This window comes from Esox lucius, chromosome 24 (assembly GCF_011004845.1).
Source record: "Esox lucius isolate fEsoLuc1 chromosome 24, fEsoLuc1.pri, whole genome shotgun sequence".
NCBI lineage: Eukaryota > Metazoa > Chordata > Actinopteri > Esociformes > Esocidae > Esox > Esox lucius.
This window is the reverse complement of record NC_047592.1, coordinates 26630817-26643411: the sequence shown is the minus strand read 5'-3', so window position 1 is coordinate 26643411 and position 12595 is coordinate 26630817. Positions and strand designations below refer to the sequence as shown.

Here is a 12595-nt window from a genome sequence, read left to right as displayed (position 1 = left end):
CAGAAGGTTAATTTGATTTTACAATGTTTACTTGATTCAACATTTATTTGATTCTTAATTGGTTTTCATTTCTGCACAAGCATCATGGAATTTGAATTTAAATTCAGGCTGTGTGGTTTGTTAACCAGACATTTAACCTGTAGGTATTTTAAGGTTGTGTATGTGTGTGTAAAGCATTGAAATAAACACACACAAGTTTGTGTTTTTTCAGCACTTGCCATGTTTTATAGTAAGGTACACATACATTTGAGACTGTCTTTGTGCTCACAGTAAAGAATACGCACTGCCTCTCATTCCCTCTGACCTAAATACACACAGACACATATACTCCCACTCTCACACACCCACACACATAATGTCCTTTATGCAAGCTTAATTTCTTCTGTCACCTAATTTAGGCTTTTCTCACTCCTCTGGGATGCAATGATATGAAATACCACTTTTACTTAAAAAACATACTCAGGAACTTAACCAGAAGAATACAAAAAATAAAATAAACAAATAAAACATAAATAAATAAATAAAAGATAGCATCTTTATAAAATAAAGTTTGGAAATCAACATCTTTATGCATAAGTAGTATTAATATTAACAGTTTGTTATTTTTATTCATCATACAACGGAGTAATATTCATAGTAATGGTAGAAGAGCAATAGCGACAGATACTAGGATGTTCTGCACTGCACACGGTTGCCATGACAACCGGCTGTTGTTGCCATGGAGATTGAGAGCTGTGTTATTGGAGGGCCGTTGTCGTGATGACAGTCTTTGGAATAATAGACCATTGGGTTCCTTAGTCACTGAACCCCAAAAACTTCAATGATCGATACACTGACCAAATGGCTGATTTGTTTGATTGACTAATGACATCAATTAGAATAAACCCCAAACCTTACCCCCTCATGAAATTAACAACAGGTCCATGGGCGTTGGTCAGTTAAAAACTGCCGGTTGCTAGGCAACGCCCACAGCAGTCACAACCCCTCCTTCCCCCCACATAGCTAAGCAACCACAGCTAAGAATCGAGGCAGAGAAGCCTTGACTGAAACGCCTAGTCCTCAGACAGGGCGTGCCACTTGGCAATCTGTCGGCGCGGGTGGTCACATATCTCCCTCCAGTGCTCACCGGAGGTGCCGGGAGCAGCCATACCCAGGACCAGGCGTCCGAGAATGGGCTTGGAGGACCGGGAGGTGTCCCCTGCCCTTGTTGGAGGAGATTCAGAGTCCATGAGCAGGAGCTCGACGCTGGTCTCCCTCAGCCCCTCCTGGGAGGCAACATCGAACACAAACAGCTCGTTGAACACAGGGTTGGGGGAACACTTCTTCACATGGGTCTTCTTCTTACTGACACGCTTTTTCCCTTGGAAGAGGTTGATTTTCACATATGGGTCTAGAGGGAGGGAGAGAGGTAGGGAGACTTTGTCACTATGAATTTTTTAAAAATGTTATGTGTGTGTTCCAAATGGCATTCTACTCTCCATACTGTCAAGGGCACATAGGGCCCTACATAGGTAAAAGGAAGTTAAGAGTATTTACCAGACGGCCCGTGGTTATCGTTCTTGGGCAGGTGGCGAGCCTTCAATACCACCACTGTCAAAGTGCTGGTTGTTGACTGGTAACAAAGAGACAGCAGCAGCTCCCCGCGCCCAGCACTTCTCTATTCACAGGGAGAAAGGGAGGGGATGGAGGGAGGGACAGGGAATAGAGAAAATAGGAAGAAAAATTTACTGATTAAAATGTACGTATTTACTACTTCATTGTTTCTCAAACCCGGATCAGCAGACTGGTGCAGTGGACCAATGCATTCCAATTTGTGGCATATCCCTCATGAAAAAGTCCCCGTGATTGCATTAGTTCCTTCATAGAACCGTAGTTACACAAACACATCTGTTGTCTATTATTTTGAAGTTGGCTCATGAAGAATGCTTATTAGTTCAATCCTATGAATTAAATTCTAACTTTCAAATGGTTTGAGCTATTAACTAGCATGAACCCCAGTAATTAAATAGATGACTCTCAGGAACAAGTACGTGTTGTCAGTTCCACACTATAACACTATTCACATGCTCTGTAGAACACGTTAAAAGTCACTGTAATGAAAATCACAATTCAAAAGAAGGCATGTCATCTTTTGTACAGTGATTACTTGTTGATTACAACAATTTTTGCTTGATGATCTTCCCTGATATTTTCATGAAGTTCCTAAAACCAATCTGATGCATAGCAGTCACTACAACCAACAGACCAAAATCCTTCAATTTGTTTGACCTAGTTTTAAATATTTGGGTGTTCAATAATTATGATAATAGATAAGGAAATTGCTTGATGAACCATATTTTGGCAAATGTTAAAACAGTTTTATAATTTTTTTTTGAAAAGGAACCAGTTCTGCCGGCCCATGATTAGAAGCGATGAATGTTGTTGCCCTCATTGAATTCAAACCTGGGTGTCCCGTGTGAAAGGCTTTACCCACTACCCCACTAAGCTATACGTGTGCTGACTGTCGGTATAGCGTCTCAACATTAGATAATTTTGTCATGCATTAACATCACGCCAAGTTTGAATATTTCACTAGACACCATTAAGCATTGTGTTAAAGGTTTCTTATTAAGTTTACTTCCACCACAAATAGCATCTAAGACTTGTATAGCTTTTGCCACTGGCCATTTTAACAGCTGATTAGCCAGTAATAGGCTAGTATCTACTAACTTAGTACTTGGAAAAGTCATAAGAATTGAGCAATTGCTAGCAAGACTGAAGATTAACTTTATACTGCCAAAGCTCATTCATGGCATAACAACGTTGGTTTTTCTTTCCTTCGTAAATAACATAGATATAATAACTAAACATATAGGTGACGATAACTGACTTTTTTGTGAAGGGAAAAGATGAGAAAACCCTCTTCTTTTACTGCCCAAGGGTTTTGATCTAGCCTATATTACCCCAAAAAGCATGCACAGATGCGTACTTCAAAAATCCACCAGAAATAGTCGCAATATAGCTGTAAACAGTCTTATTTTAGGCTTACTATAATGCAGAGGTGGGGGACTCGAGTCACATGACTTGACTCGAGTCTGACTCAAGTCACATGACTTGACTCGAGTCTGACTCAAGTCACAATTTTCAGGACTTGTGACTTGCTTGATTAAAGTATGAAAATGATTTGACTTGACTTTGACTTGAGAACAAGTTACTTGAGACTTGACTTGACTTGAAGTGGAAGACTCGACAATGACTTGAACTTGTAATTAACAAACAGCAATACAATTATTTTATATGTTGTGACATCAGCACCACTAATCAGCGTTTGTGCCTTTAATGCTGCACAATTCAAACCGCGCCAAACATGGCAGACAGTAACGTTAGTCGAGCTCCACATATAGTATCGTTTGGATACAAGGACTTTGAACTGGACCGTGTGAATAAAAAAAGATTTGCCAGATGCAAAATATGCAACAACGTCAAATTTCATTCGTTATTTTAAGAACCACAAGGAAAGGTAAGAAAGTAATCTCTTTATATTCAGTTTCACTAAGATCTATAACGATTAAGTTACTAATGTAATGAATTAATCTTTTGTTTGTCATAATTTGGCCTTGGTTGCATATTTTATTTTATTTTTTCTTGTTAGAAATGTGACCATTATCATTACAGAATACATCTGGTAAATAGATATAAGGGAATTTGACTATAACAGTGGCACATTTTAATGTTGATGGGCATCTTAAAATGAGCGGGCATGTATATTATTACACGTAGGCTATAATGTCTGTATTAAATTTGGGCATTTTCAAGTGTTTGTGGACTGCGTGTGGAAACTAAAAAGAATTGTGCTTACACCATAACAGTTAACTTTACTGCATGAAAGGTTAACATGGAGGCGCCGATGTGATTACTAGCACCTAAACATTTCAAAGAGTTTTTTTTTTTACTCATACAGACAAGAATAATTACAGCGTAATTACATATTAGGCAGTTTTTCAGTCAATTGCGTGTTATTTCTTGATAACAGACCGTTGCCATGAAAAACAGCGCGTTGCTATGGACGCAGCAGGATTCTAACCAGAGACGGAACGGACTATTTTCTTTAGAGGAAGCAATACAATCGTTTTTAAATCAATAAATTCCTTTTGAAATCAATATTTTGTGTCAAATTATAGATTTATTTGGTAGGTAGCCATGTAATAAGCGGGATAAGGTATAGCGAGGCGGTTTTTATAGCGAATACAACCCTTCAGGCTGATTCAAGATCCCTCCGCTTCGTCCCCCCAAAAAATTGTACCGCGGAGGAGAACAATATTTGATTTTGAAATCGAGCTTCGCACCAAGCGCACGTCAGAAACAGAGGACAGTGTGTGTGTGTGTTCATCTCTTTAGTACTGTGACTTGACTTGACTTGAAACTTATAAGGACTCGACTTGACTTGCTTAGGGTGAACCCTTGACTTGACTTGCTTGATTTATCTGAACTGTGACTTGAGACTTGACTCAAGACTTGATGGTTAAGACTTGAGACTTGCTTGGACTTGACCATGTGTGACTTGTCCCCATCTCTGCTATAATGTAGCTACAGAAGGTTGTAGCCAGCAAAATCAAAATATATCCTGAAAAAATCCTAATGCATAATTTGTTTTGTGCTATTTCATTTCATGGCACAACAACATTCATTTTTCTTTTATTCGTGAATGACATTGATACAATAACTATTAATATAGGTGACAATAACTGATGTTTTCGTCAAGGGAAAGATGAGAGAATCGTGGAAATAACTCCTCGTTTTAAATTGCAAGGGGTCATGATCTACTGTATTTTATCTTAAAAAAGCAAGCACGGATGTGTACTTAGAAAAAAGTCACAATATAACCATAAACAATTTTTATTAGGCTTACTATAATGTCGCTTCTGAAGGTTGTAGCCAGCAAATTTTTTTTCTACCCTGAACAAATCCTAATGCATAATTTGTTTTGAGTGCGGTGAGGCTTGAACACCTGTCCCCTGCATGGCAGTCTGCATCTCTAACCACTATGTTATAAGGGGTAGTCAGTCAGTCACATTCACTCTTCTTGGCGAAAAAATCATCCTAATACCGTAATACTACAATACCCCTTTTCTCTTCCAATTTCAGCATATACAATCATCGTAATGACTTATCGCAACTTCCAATGAGAATTGAATTTCAGGGCATAAACCCGCTTTTCTCCCATTATGCTCTCTAAATCAATGAATAACCTGGAAACAACTTTCAGTCACCTGACCTATCTAAAGAAGTAATCAGAAGGGGAATAATTATGTCCCTACTTTTGATACCTCGCCCCACCTCAGGCGTTGCCAGCCCTATATGGGCCTCCTAGTAAGACTCCCAGCCACACATTCTCGGAAGCACAACCAAGGCATGCACCCTGCCTGTAGTGGACACCTCAGCACTGCATTGCCATGCCCTAAACCGGTGTCACACAAGAGTAATGGATTGTATTATATTACAATAACAATTATTAATATCTACATTATTATTAGAACACACACGTGAACAAATGCAAGTATGCATACATGCAGTGTCTCTATCACACACACACACAACCATTTCCAGCCTCTTCTACTGTGGCTATTCCCTAGGAGGCCTCCTCTTAGAAGAGAGAGAACGAGAGGAGGGAGAGGCGTTGGCTGCACGTACCACAAACCTGCTCTCAGTTTTATTGATCTGCCCGGGTGGCAGCAGCAGAATACAGACATGCAGCTGGCCACAGCCCTTTTCTCGCTCTGTCTCTCTTCTTCTCACCTCCATTCTCTCTCTCATCTCCTTCCTCTGTCGCTCTCTCTTCTGTTTTCAATTGAGTTGAATTCTACTGAATAGGTGCTTTATTCAGTTTCCAAACAAAATGTTAACAAAGTAATCCAACCATGGTACATCTCTCATCTTTCTGTCTCTGTCGTCTCCTTTCTCTGCGTGTGTGTGCATGTGTGTGTGTGTCTATGTGTCTTACATCCAGATGAGACTGCTTTACAAAGACAATGGACAGCATCTCAACACAGATCCTCTTTAATAATACTGATCAACAATGCCACAGGGAGTTATCCCCTAAAAAGCCTTGTTTCTATCCAAATCGACATAGACTGATGACAACCTTTGAAACCACAGTCCTTTTCCTCTTTAATCCACATGAACAGAGTAGCGAACAGAGATAAATAATGAAAATGTGTTTTTTCTAATGTGAGTCAGTCTATCCATCCATTTATCCATCTGTCACTGTAAACCTGACTGAGTCTTTTTTCTGGTACTTCTAGTCAACGGCACAGCAGCAGAGAGAGTTAAACAATCAAACACAATGGCAGAGAAGTCTGGCATTCAACACCACACAGACACACAAAGCTCATTCCCTTTTACTATCACTTTCTCTCCAGGCATGTGCACATGTGAGGCAGAGCACATGCCCTTTTGCTATATAGTGTCCTATCCATTTGACATGTGCCGTCCGTCACTGTGACTTGCGTCTGGCACATCAACGTGCATGCGCATCATGCACCCCGACACACGTTCTGCTCTGTGTTAGCCAAAAACTCCGCCCATTTTTTCAGTTTCAGCACATTTCTTTTTTAAGGTCTGTGCATGGTCTTGCCCTCTACGTTTTGATGTATTACTGACTCTTCATTCTTTTCTCCTTCTTTCTTTTGTCAATTAATTTTCAAATCGATTTACCCTTTCTCTCTCTCTCTACAACTTTCACCAGTGTAGACCACACAGTGTAGTAAACTTAACTGTCTCCTTCCTGTGTAGTACTGATTATCCACAATCATATTCCATCATGACACAGAGGACAGAATATCAGTTTTAAATTTAGAATTATCTAGAGGTCATAAATATACAGTTGCTGGTACCTGTAGCACTATTCAACTAAGTCCCAAATATTACCTCAATGCTTCTTTGGCTTAAGATACTGAGTACAATTCCAAAAATGCCTTTTATCTGAATCCATGGGAGAACCTCACCCTCACCCTAAGCACTGACAGTCCTATATTTAAAAAAATGGCTTTGAAATTATATGCATCAGAAAACAAATATGAATAGTATAATCTGCATTACTTATTATTAGAAATTGAGATTCTTCCTGTGTTATGGCATTAGTGTGCAATTTAGCTAGACGCTTACTCTAGCTTTTTCATATTACAAATTAAATATAAATAAACTCTTAAGAGGATTTAACAAAGGTTATGTTAATGGTTATTATGCAAAGCAGACCTGATGTTTGACACTAGTTAACTACCCATGAATCTCAAACAGCTCCCTATCCACTACACATTTGCTCTGAGAGACCTCCATGGTCACGTGTTGCTAACTAAACTGAAAATATTAATGAAAAAATGCATTCATTTCGGGACACACTTGTGAAATGAATGATGAAATGAATGGTCCATTTCACATTAATAAAACAAGCATGAAAATCTAATGTACAAATTATACCTTATATTATTTTGTTTAAGAAAAAATAAATATCATTAAAAATTCCATTAAACTTAGGATTTTTTGTAAATCATTTCAGTTCTTGAAATCAGATATAAACAAATGTATTTTATATCATTAGGCACACCTATCCAATTTTTGTATCAAACTGGGCAAGCTCAAAAATAACATGGTGCCTTATGGGATTCCACTTCGCTCATAGAGGCTGCATTGTTGTATACTTGCTGAAAGGGGTCACTAGAAGGTTTAACTAACCCCTACACCCTTAATCCCTTTTGCTCCATCAGTAAATTGGACATTCCTGCTAGTAGAAGAAAGTCTGCTTGAACACGCAAATGGATGGCCGAGAGTTGAGTGGAGTCAGGAGAGGTTCATTTGGAATTGTGCATACATTTATTTTTTAAAGCCCTTCTTCCACCAGTTTTCATGAAGTGCTTATATAGATACCCAGATTTAACCACAGGCTAAACTCAAAAGTGCAAGCAGTGCCTACAGTGGATATAAAAAGTCTACACACCCCTGTTAAAAGGCCAGGTTCTTGTGATGTAAATGAATGAGACAAAGATAAATCATGTCAGAACCTTTTCCACCTTTAATGTGACCTGTAACGTGAACAATTCAATTGCAAAACAAAGTGAAATCTGTGAAAAAAAATCACAATAACCTGGCTGCAAAATTGTGCACACCCGAACGAATACTTTGTTGAAGCACCTTTTGATTTTATTCTAGCACTTTTGGGGTAGGGGTGCTGAAAGGTGAACTTCATCTTCAGCTTTCTAATGGACACCTGAAGGTTTTGTGCCAAAATTGTGCCTGGTATTTTGAACTTTTCATAATTCCCTCCACCCGCCCTGGTTCCAGCTGAGGAAAACCAGCCCCAAAGCATGATGCTGCCACCACCATGCCTCACTGTGGGTATGGTGTTCTTTGGGTGATGTGCAGTGTTGTTTTGGCGCCAAAAATACCTTTTGGAATTATGGCCAAAAAGTTTAACCTTGATTTAATCAGACCATAATACATTTTCCCACGTGCTTTTGAGAGATTTGATGTTTGTTTTTGCAAACTTCAGCCGGACTTGGATGTTTTCTTTCTCTCTTCTTCTCGTCTTTTCATCAATTTTGGAGGGACGTCTAGTTCTTGGTAATGTCTCTGTTGTGCCATATTTTCTACACTTGATGATTCACTGTGTTCCATGGTATATGTAATGCTTTGGAATTTCTTTTGTACCCTTCTCTTGACTGATATCTTTCAACAATGAGATCCCTCTGATGCTTTGGAAGCTCTCTGCAGACCATGGCTTTTGTTCTGAGATGCAACTAAGAAAATGTGAGGAAAATCCTACATCCTACTAGAACTTTATTTGTGATTAATCAGAGTCACTTTAAATTATGGCAGGTGTGTAATGACTTCTATTTAACATGAGTTTTAATGTGATTGGTTAAATCTGAACAGAGCCACATCCCCAGTTATAAGAGGGTGTGCACACTTATGCAACCAGGTTATTGTAAGATTTTCATTTATAAAATGTCCCCCTCAAAGATTTAAGTTTGTTTTTCAATTGAATTGTTCACATGATAGGTCACATTAAAAGTGGAAAAGGTTCTGACATGATTTATCTTTGTCTCATTCTTTTACATCACAAGAACCTGTCATTTTAACAGGGTTGTGTAGACTTTTTATATAAACTGTATGTAATGATGATGATGAAGGAGAACCAAGTAATTCCCTCATACCCTAATAGGAGTGACCTCACTGAGTAATGTATTTGTCACTTTTTCATTTTAGTAGATTTTAGTGTATTTTTGTTATCAAGTAAACAAACACCCAGCTAATTCATATTACAAAATAAAAAGGCTAGTGACCTACAAAAACTAAATGCATTGTTCCTTCAATAAATAAGCCAGATTGCTAGTGAAATAATATTATATTGAAGCAGTAACTGCCTTGCTCTGTTCAAAGTAATTTTAGCATCAAAACAACAGTTCTCAGTTTTAAGCTTAGCTATCCCATGAACACGTTGAAAGTAGTGTATGTGCTGTGGGTGATGATTGGTTGGTAGACTAGGTCAATTGCCTATTGTGCTTGGAATTCCTCACAACATTCTCATTGCCTAATGAATGCTACGTTTGACGCATTGTTCCTTTCGACCTTCGGCACATTTGGGCGCAAGTGTCTGGGAACCCGATTACTCTTACCTTGACATTCTTCTTGATGATCTCACGGCTCATGAGGACACGGCCCTCTGTCAGGTTGATCCCAGCCAATGGGACGAGAGTCTCCCCGATGACCTCATCGCGGGAGAACCGATCAAAACTGAGCACCATGAAATGGAGAGACAACTCCTGCACGCGGACCAAGGGGATCCCATAGAAGCTGAAGGTCTCATCAAACGCTGGGTCCAGAGTTTTCCTCAACACGCGAGTCTTGACCCGGTGCTTCTTCTCGGGCAGCAGGGTAAGCTTGATGTAAGGGTCAGAAGTCAGGGACTGCTCGTCAGTCGGGGTCAGCCCATGGGCCTCCTTGATGTGAACCACAAACGCCTTTTTCTCAGAGTTGTACTCTAGGGAGAAATGAAGGGTACCAAGGCCCACATCAATGCCCTCGTCCTGGGGTTTGTCCTGGTCTGCAGTTCCCATGGTGGGGGTGGCGGCCTGGCTTGAGAGGCTACCACTGGTGGTCGTAGAGGGGGATGCAAGGGCCTGGTCTTTAACCCCAGGTTGAGTAAACCCTGGATAAGGGGAGGGAACTTCCAGATCTGGGGAGCTACGGACCTTGGTGTGACTATGAGCACTGGGGTGTAGGGGTTTGGTGGTGGTGAAGTTGCCGTTCAGGTCTCGTTGTTTCTCCAGGTCCAGGTGGAGAGACGTTCTGCCGCTGGTCGGGCTCAAGGCTGCTTGTTGTTGTGTCGGTTGTTTACTATTGCTGTTTCCGTTCACGTCCGTTTTGTTTTCGTTTGCTGTGGCGGCAAACTTCTTTTTGCCACTGAGGCTCTCCGGGTAGATGTCCACTCCTTTGAGCATGTGAACAAACTTGTAGGGCTGTGTCTTCTGGGACTTGGTGTTTTTACGCTGGCAGCAAATCCAGGCAAAGATGGAGACGCACGAGATGAGGCCGAACACACTCACCACAGCAACACTCACAGGCACTTCCGCTGCAGAGGGAATGATAGATAAGGAGAGGGGAGGAAGACAGGAAAGGGAGAAAGAGAGAGATAAAGAGATTGAGAGAGAAACCAAAACAGATGGATGAAAACGTTTGTCTTGTAAACCGCTCATCCTGAGGGGATGATTTGTTGTGTGTGTGTGTGAGAATGTTCAATAAGCATTAGCTTTCTCTGTAAAACGTTTGAATATTCTGTAAAACGTTTGAATATTAATGCATCAAGAAGCCTCATCAGACACCCACTGCTATTGCTATTATTAATAATAGACTGACTGACAGACTAATTGGCTGAGTCAGAAACAGAATAACAGCGTAGCCCAGGGTTGCGTCACAAATGGTACTCAATTCCCTATGGGTGCTGGTAAATTAAATATTGCACTATAAGGTGTCATTTAGGAAGTCTACAGTGATGTCATTCTAGTTATATGACAAACAGCATTATCTGCAATCCCTACCTAAAATGTTTGTGGAACATTATTTTGACACAACATGGTCTTTTTATGATGTTATGGCAATATGATAATATATTGATTACATAACTTATTTTTAAATGTAGAAATCATTATTATTCATTACTTGATTATTCATTAAATCATGAATGTGAAATATAATGTGAGACAATTGGATAGTTGACAGGGACATCAGAATCACATTTATTCAGTAAGTACATACAGATACACACTATTAATAGGTATAATAGTGCTGCTGGTGGTAGACAACGAATTGGGACATAATTCACGAAATCCACACGAAGTTGACAATTATTTTGAATGGGTGGTAACGTGTGGCTAGTTAGAAAAACCAAAAGACTGTTTTCTTATCTTATTTTCAGGTCAGAAAAAAGGTGGAGGGCAACCCCTTTGCCTATACACAAAGACGTGGGCGCACACATGCATTTGTACATAAAAACTATTGAAAAACACTCCTAAATATGCCACGTCAAGACATACAGCAGACTACAGTAATCTGATAGTATCTGTACAGCACGGGAAATTAGAGCGAACAGTATTACTTCACTTCAATACCTACTTAAAAAAATGTAAGAGAAAAAAATTGCAACCGACATCGCAGTGCAGAGGGTTTAGAGACAGATGGACATTTACGGGTGGGTGGGTAAATGACTAGACTCTACGGTAACATCCCTTATGGCATCCTGTTCCCCATATACTGAACAGCCTTGGTCAAACGTAGTAGTGTATATACTGGACAGGCAGTCATTTGCGACGTCCCTAGGCATTAGGCTACAGACCAAAAATGACACTTGGGATCTAGCCGAGTTTTCCATCCCCCTTGATGGCCAACTCCTCTTAAATGGTACAGCTACTTACCAAACTGCGTTTCTTCCGCGACCATTGGAGCCATGTTCCTGCTCGTTATAGCGTGCTTTGTCCAAGGTGCTGAAACCGTTGCGGCTTCGGGTTATTCCAGCGCCGTACAAACCTTTCGTTACCCAACAACCCTGCTCACTAATCCGTTCTCTTGGTCTACTCGGTGTATCTCCTTGACAGCAAATAGCTGCTGTATGTGATAATGTGAGTCCTTCAATTATTTAATATGTTTGTTTTCGGATAAATTATTCAAACGCAGGGTTCTTTTTAGCGAGGCAAGAGTTGATATTCTCAGTTCTCCTCCCTGCGCGAGTCTCACCCAGATGCTGTAGTTACTCTGCGCTATGAGCATCTCTGAAGAGGCACCACTCCTTTCCCTCACTCTTTCTCAACCCCTCCTTTTTTTCTTCCAAGCACCCCACCCCTCGTGCGGAAATCACTGCCGCTGACGCAGTTGTGACGGAGGCTGATGAAATCACTGCCTCAGTGAAACAGCACAAGCAACAGCTGACTGAATACTTTGCCATGAAAGGAGCATCCCATACGCCTGTCCTGAGTGTGTGTGGGTGTAGACCTGAGTCTATGTCTATCGATTAAAATATTGAGGCGACTGGTAGCTTACAGTTGGTTTGAATCCTGAGCCAGCAATA

General features: G+C 40.3%; 1 protein-coding gene across 1 annotated transcript; it reads right to left on the bottom strand.

Annotated features, from left to right (window-relative positions):
- Positions 1-202: 202 nt before the first annotated feature.
- syt4 (synaptotagmin IV) lies at positions 203-12320 on the bottom strand. The gene is made up of 4 exons (XM_010869051.4): positions 11946-12320; positions 9651-10606; positions 1537-1657; positions 203-1390 (listed from the first exon to the last, which is right to left on the bottom strand). Exons 1-4 carry the CDS (start codon positions 11977-11979, stop codon positions 1053-1055), a joined length of 1449 nt encoding a protein of 482 aa, XP_010867353.1. The 5' UTR covers positions 11980-12320; the 3' UTR covers positions 203-1052.
- Positions 12321-12595: the final 275 nt, after the last annotated feature.

What these genes read in the sequence shown, in the direction of transcription:
- syt4 (XM_010869051.4), bottom strand. Translation starts at nt 11,979, where the DNA reads ATGGCTCCAATGGTCGCGGAAGAAACGCAGTTTG. An exon ending in CGCGGAAGAAACGCAGTTTG is followed by an intron (nt 10,607 to 11,945) that starts GTAAGTAGCTGT and finishes TTCCCTCTGCAG; the next exon opens with CGGAAGTGCCTGTGAGTGTT. An exon ending in TCATCAAGAAGAATGTCAAG is followed by an intron (nt 1,658 to 9,650) that starts GTAAGAGTAATC and finishes CCCTGTGAATAG; the next exon opens with AGAAGTGCTGGGCGCGGGGA.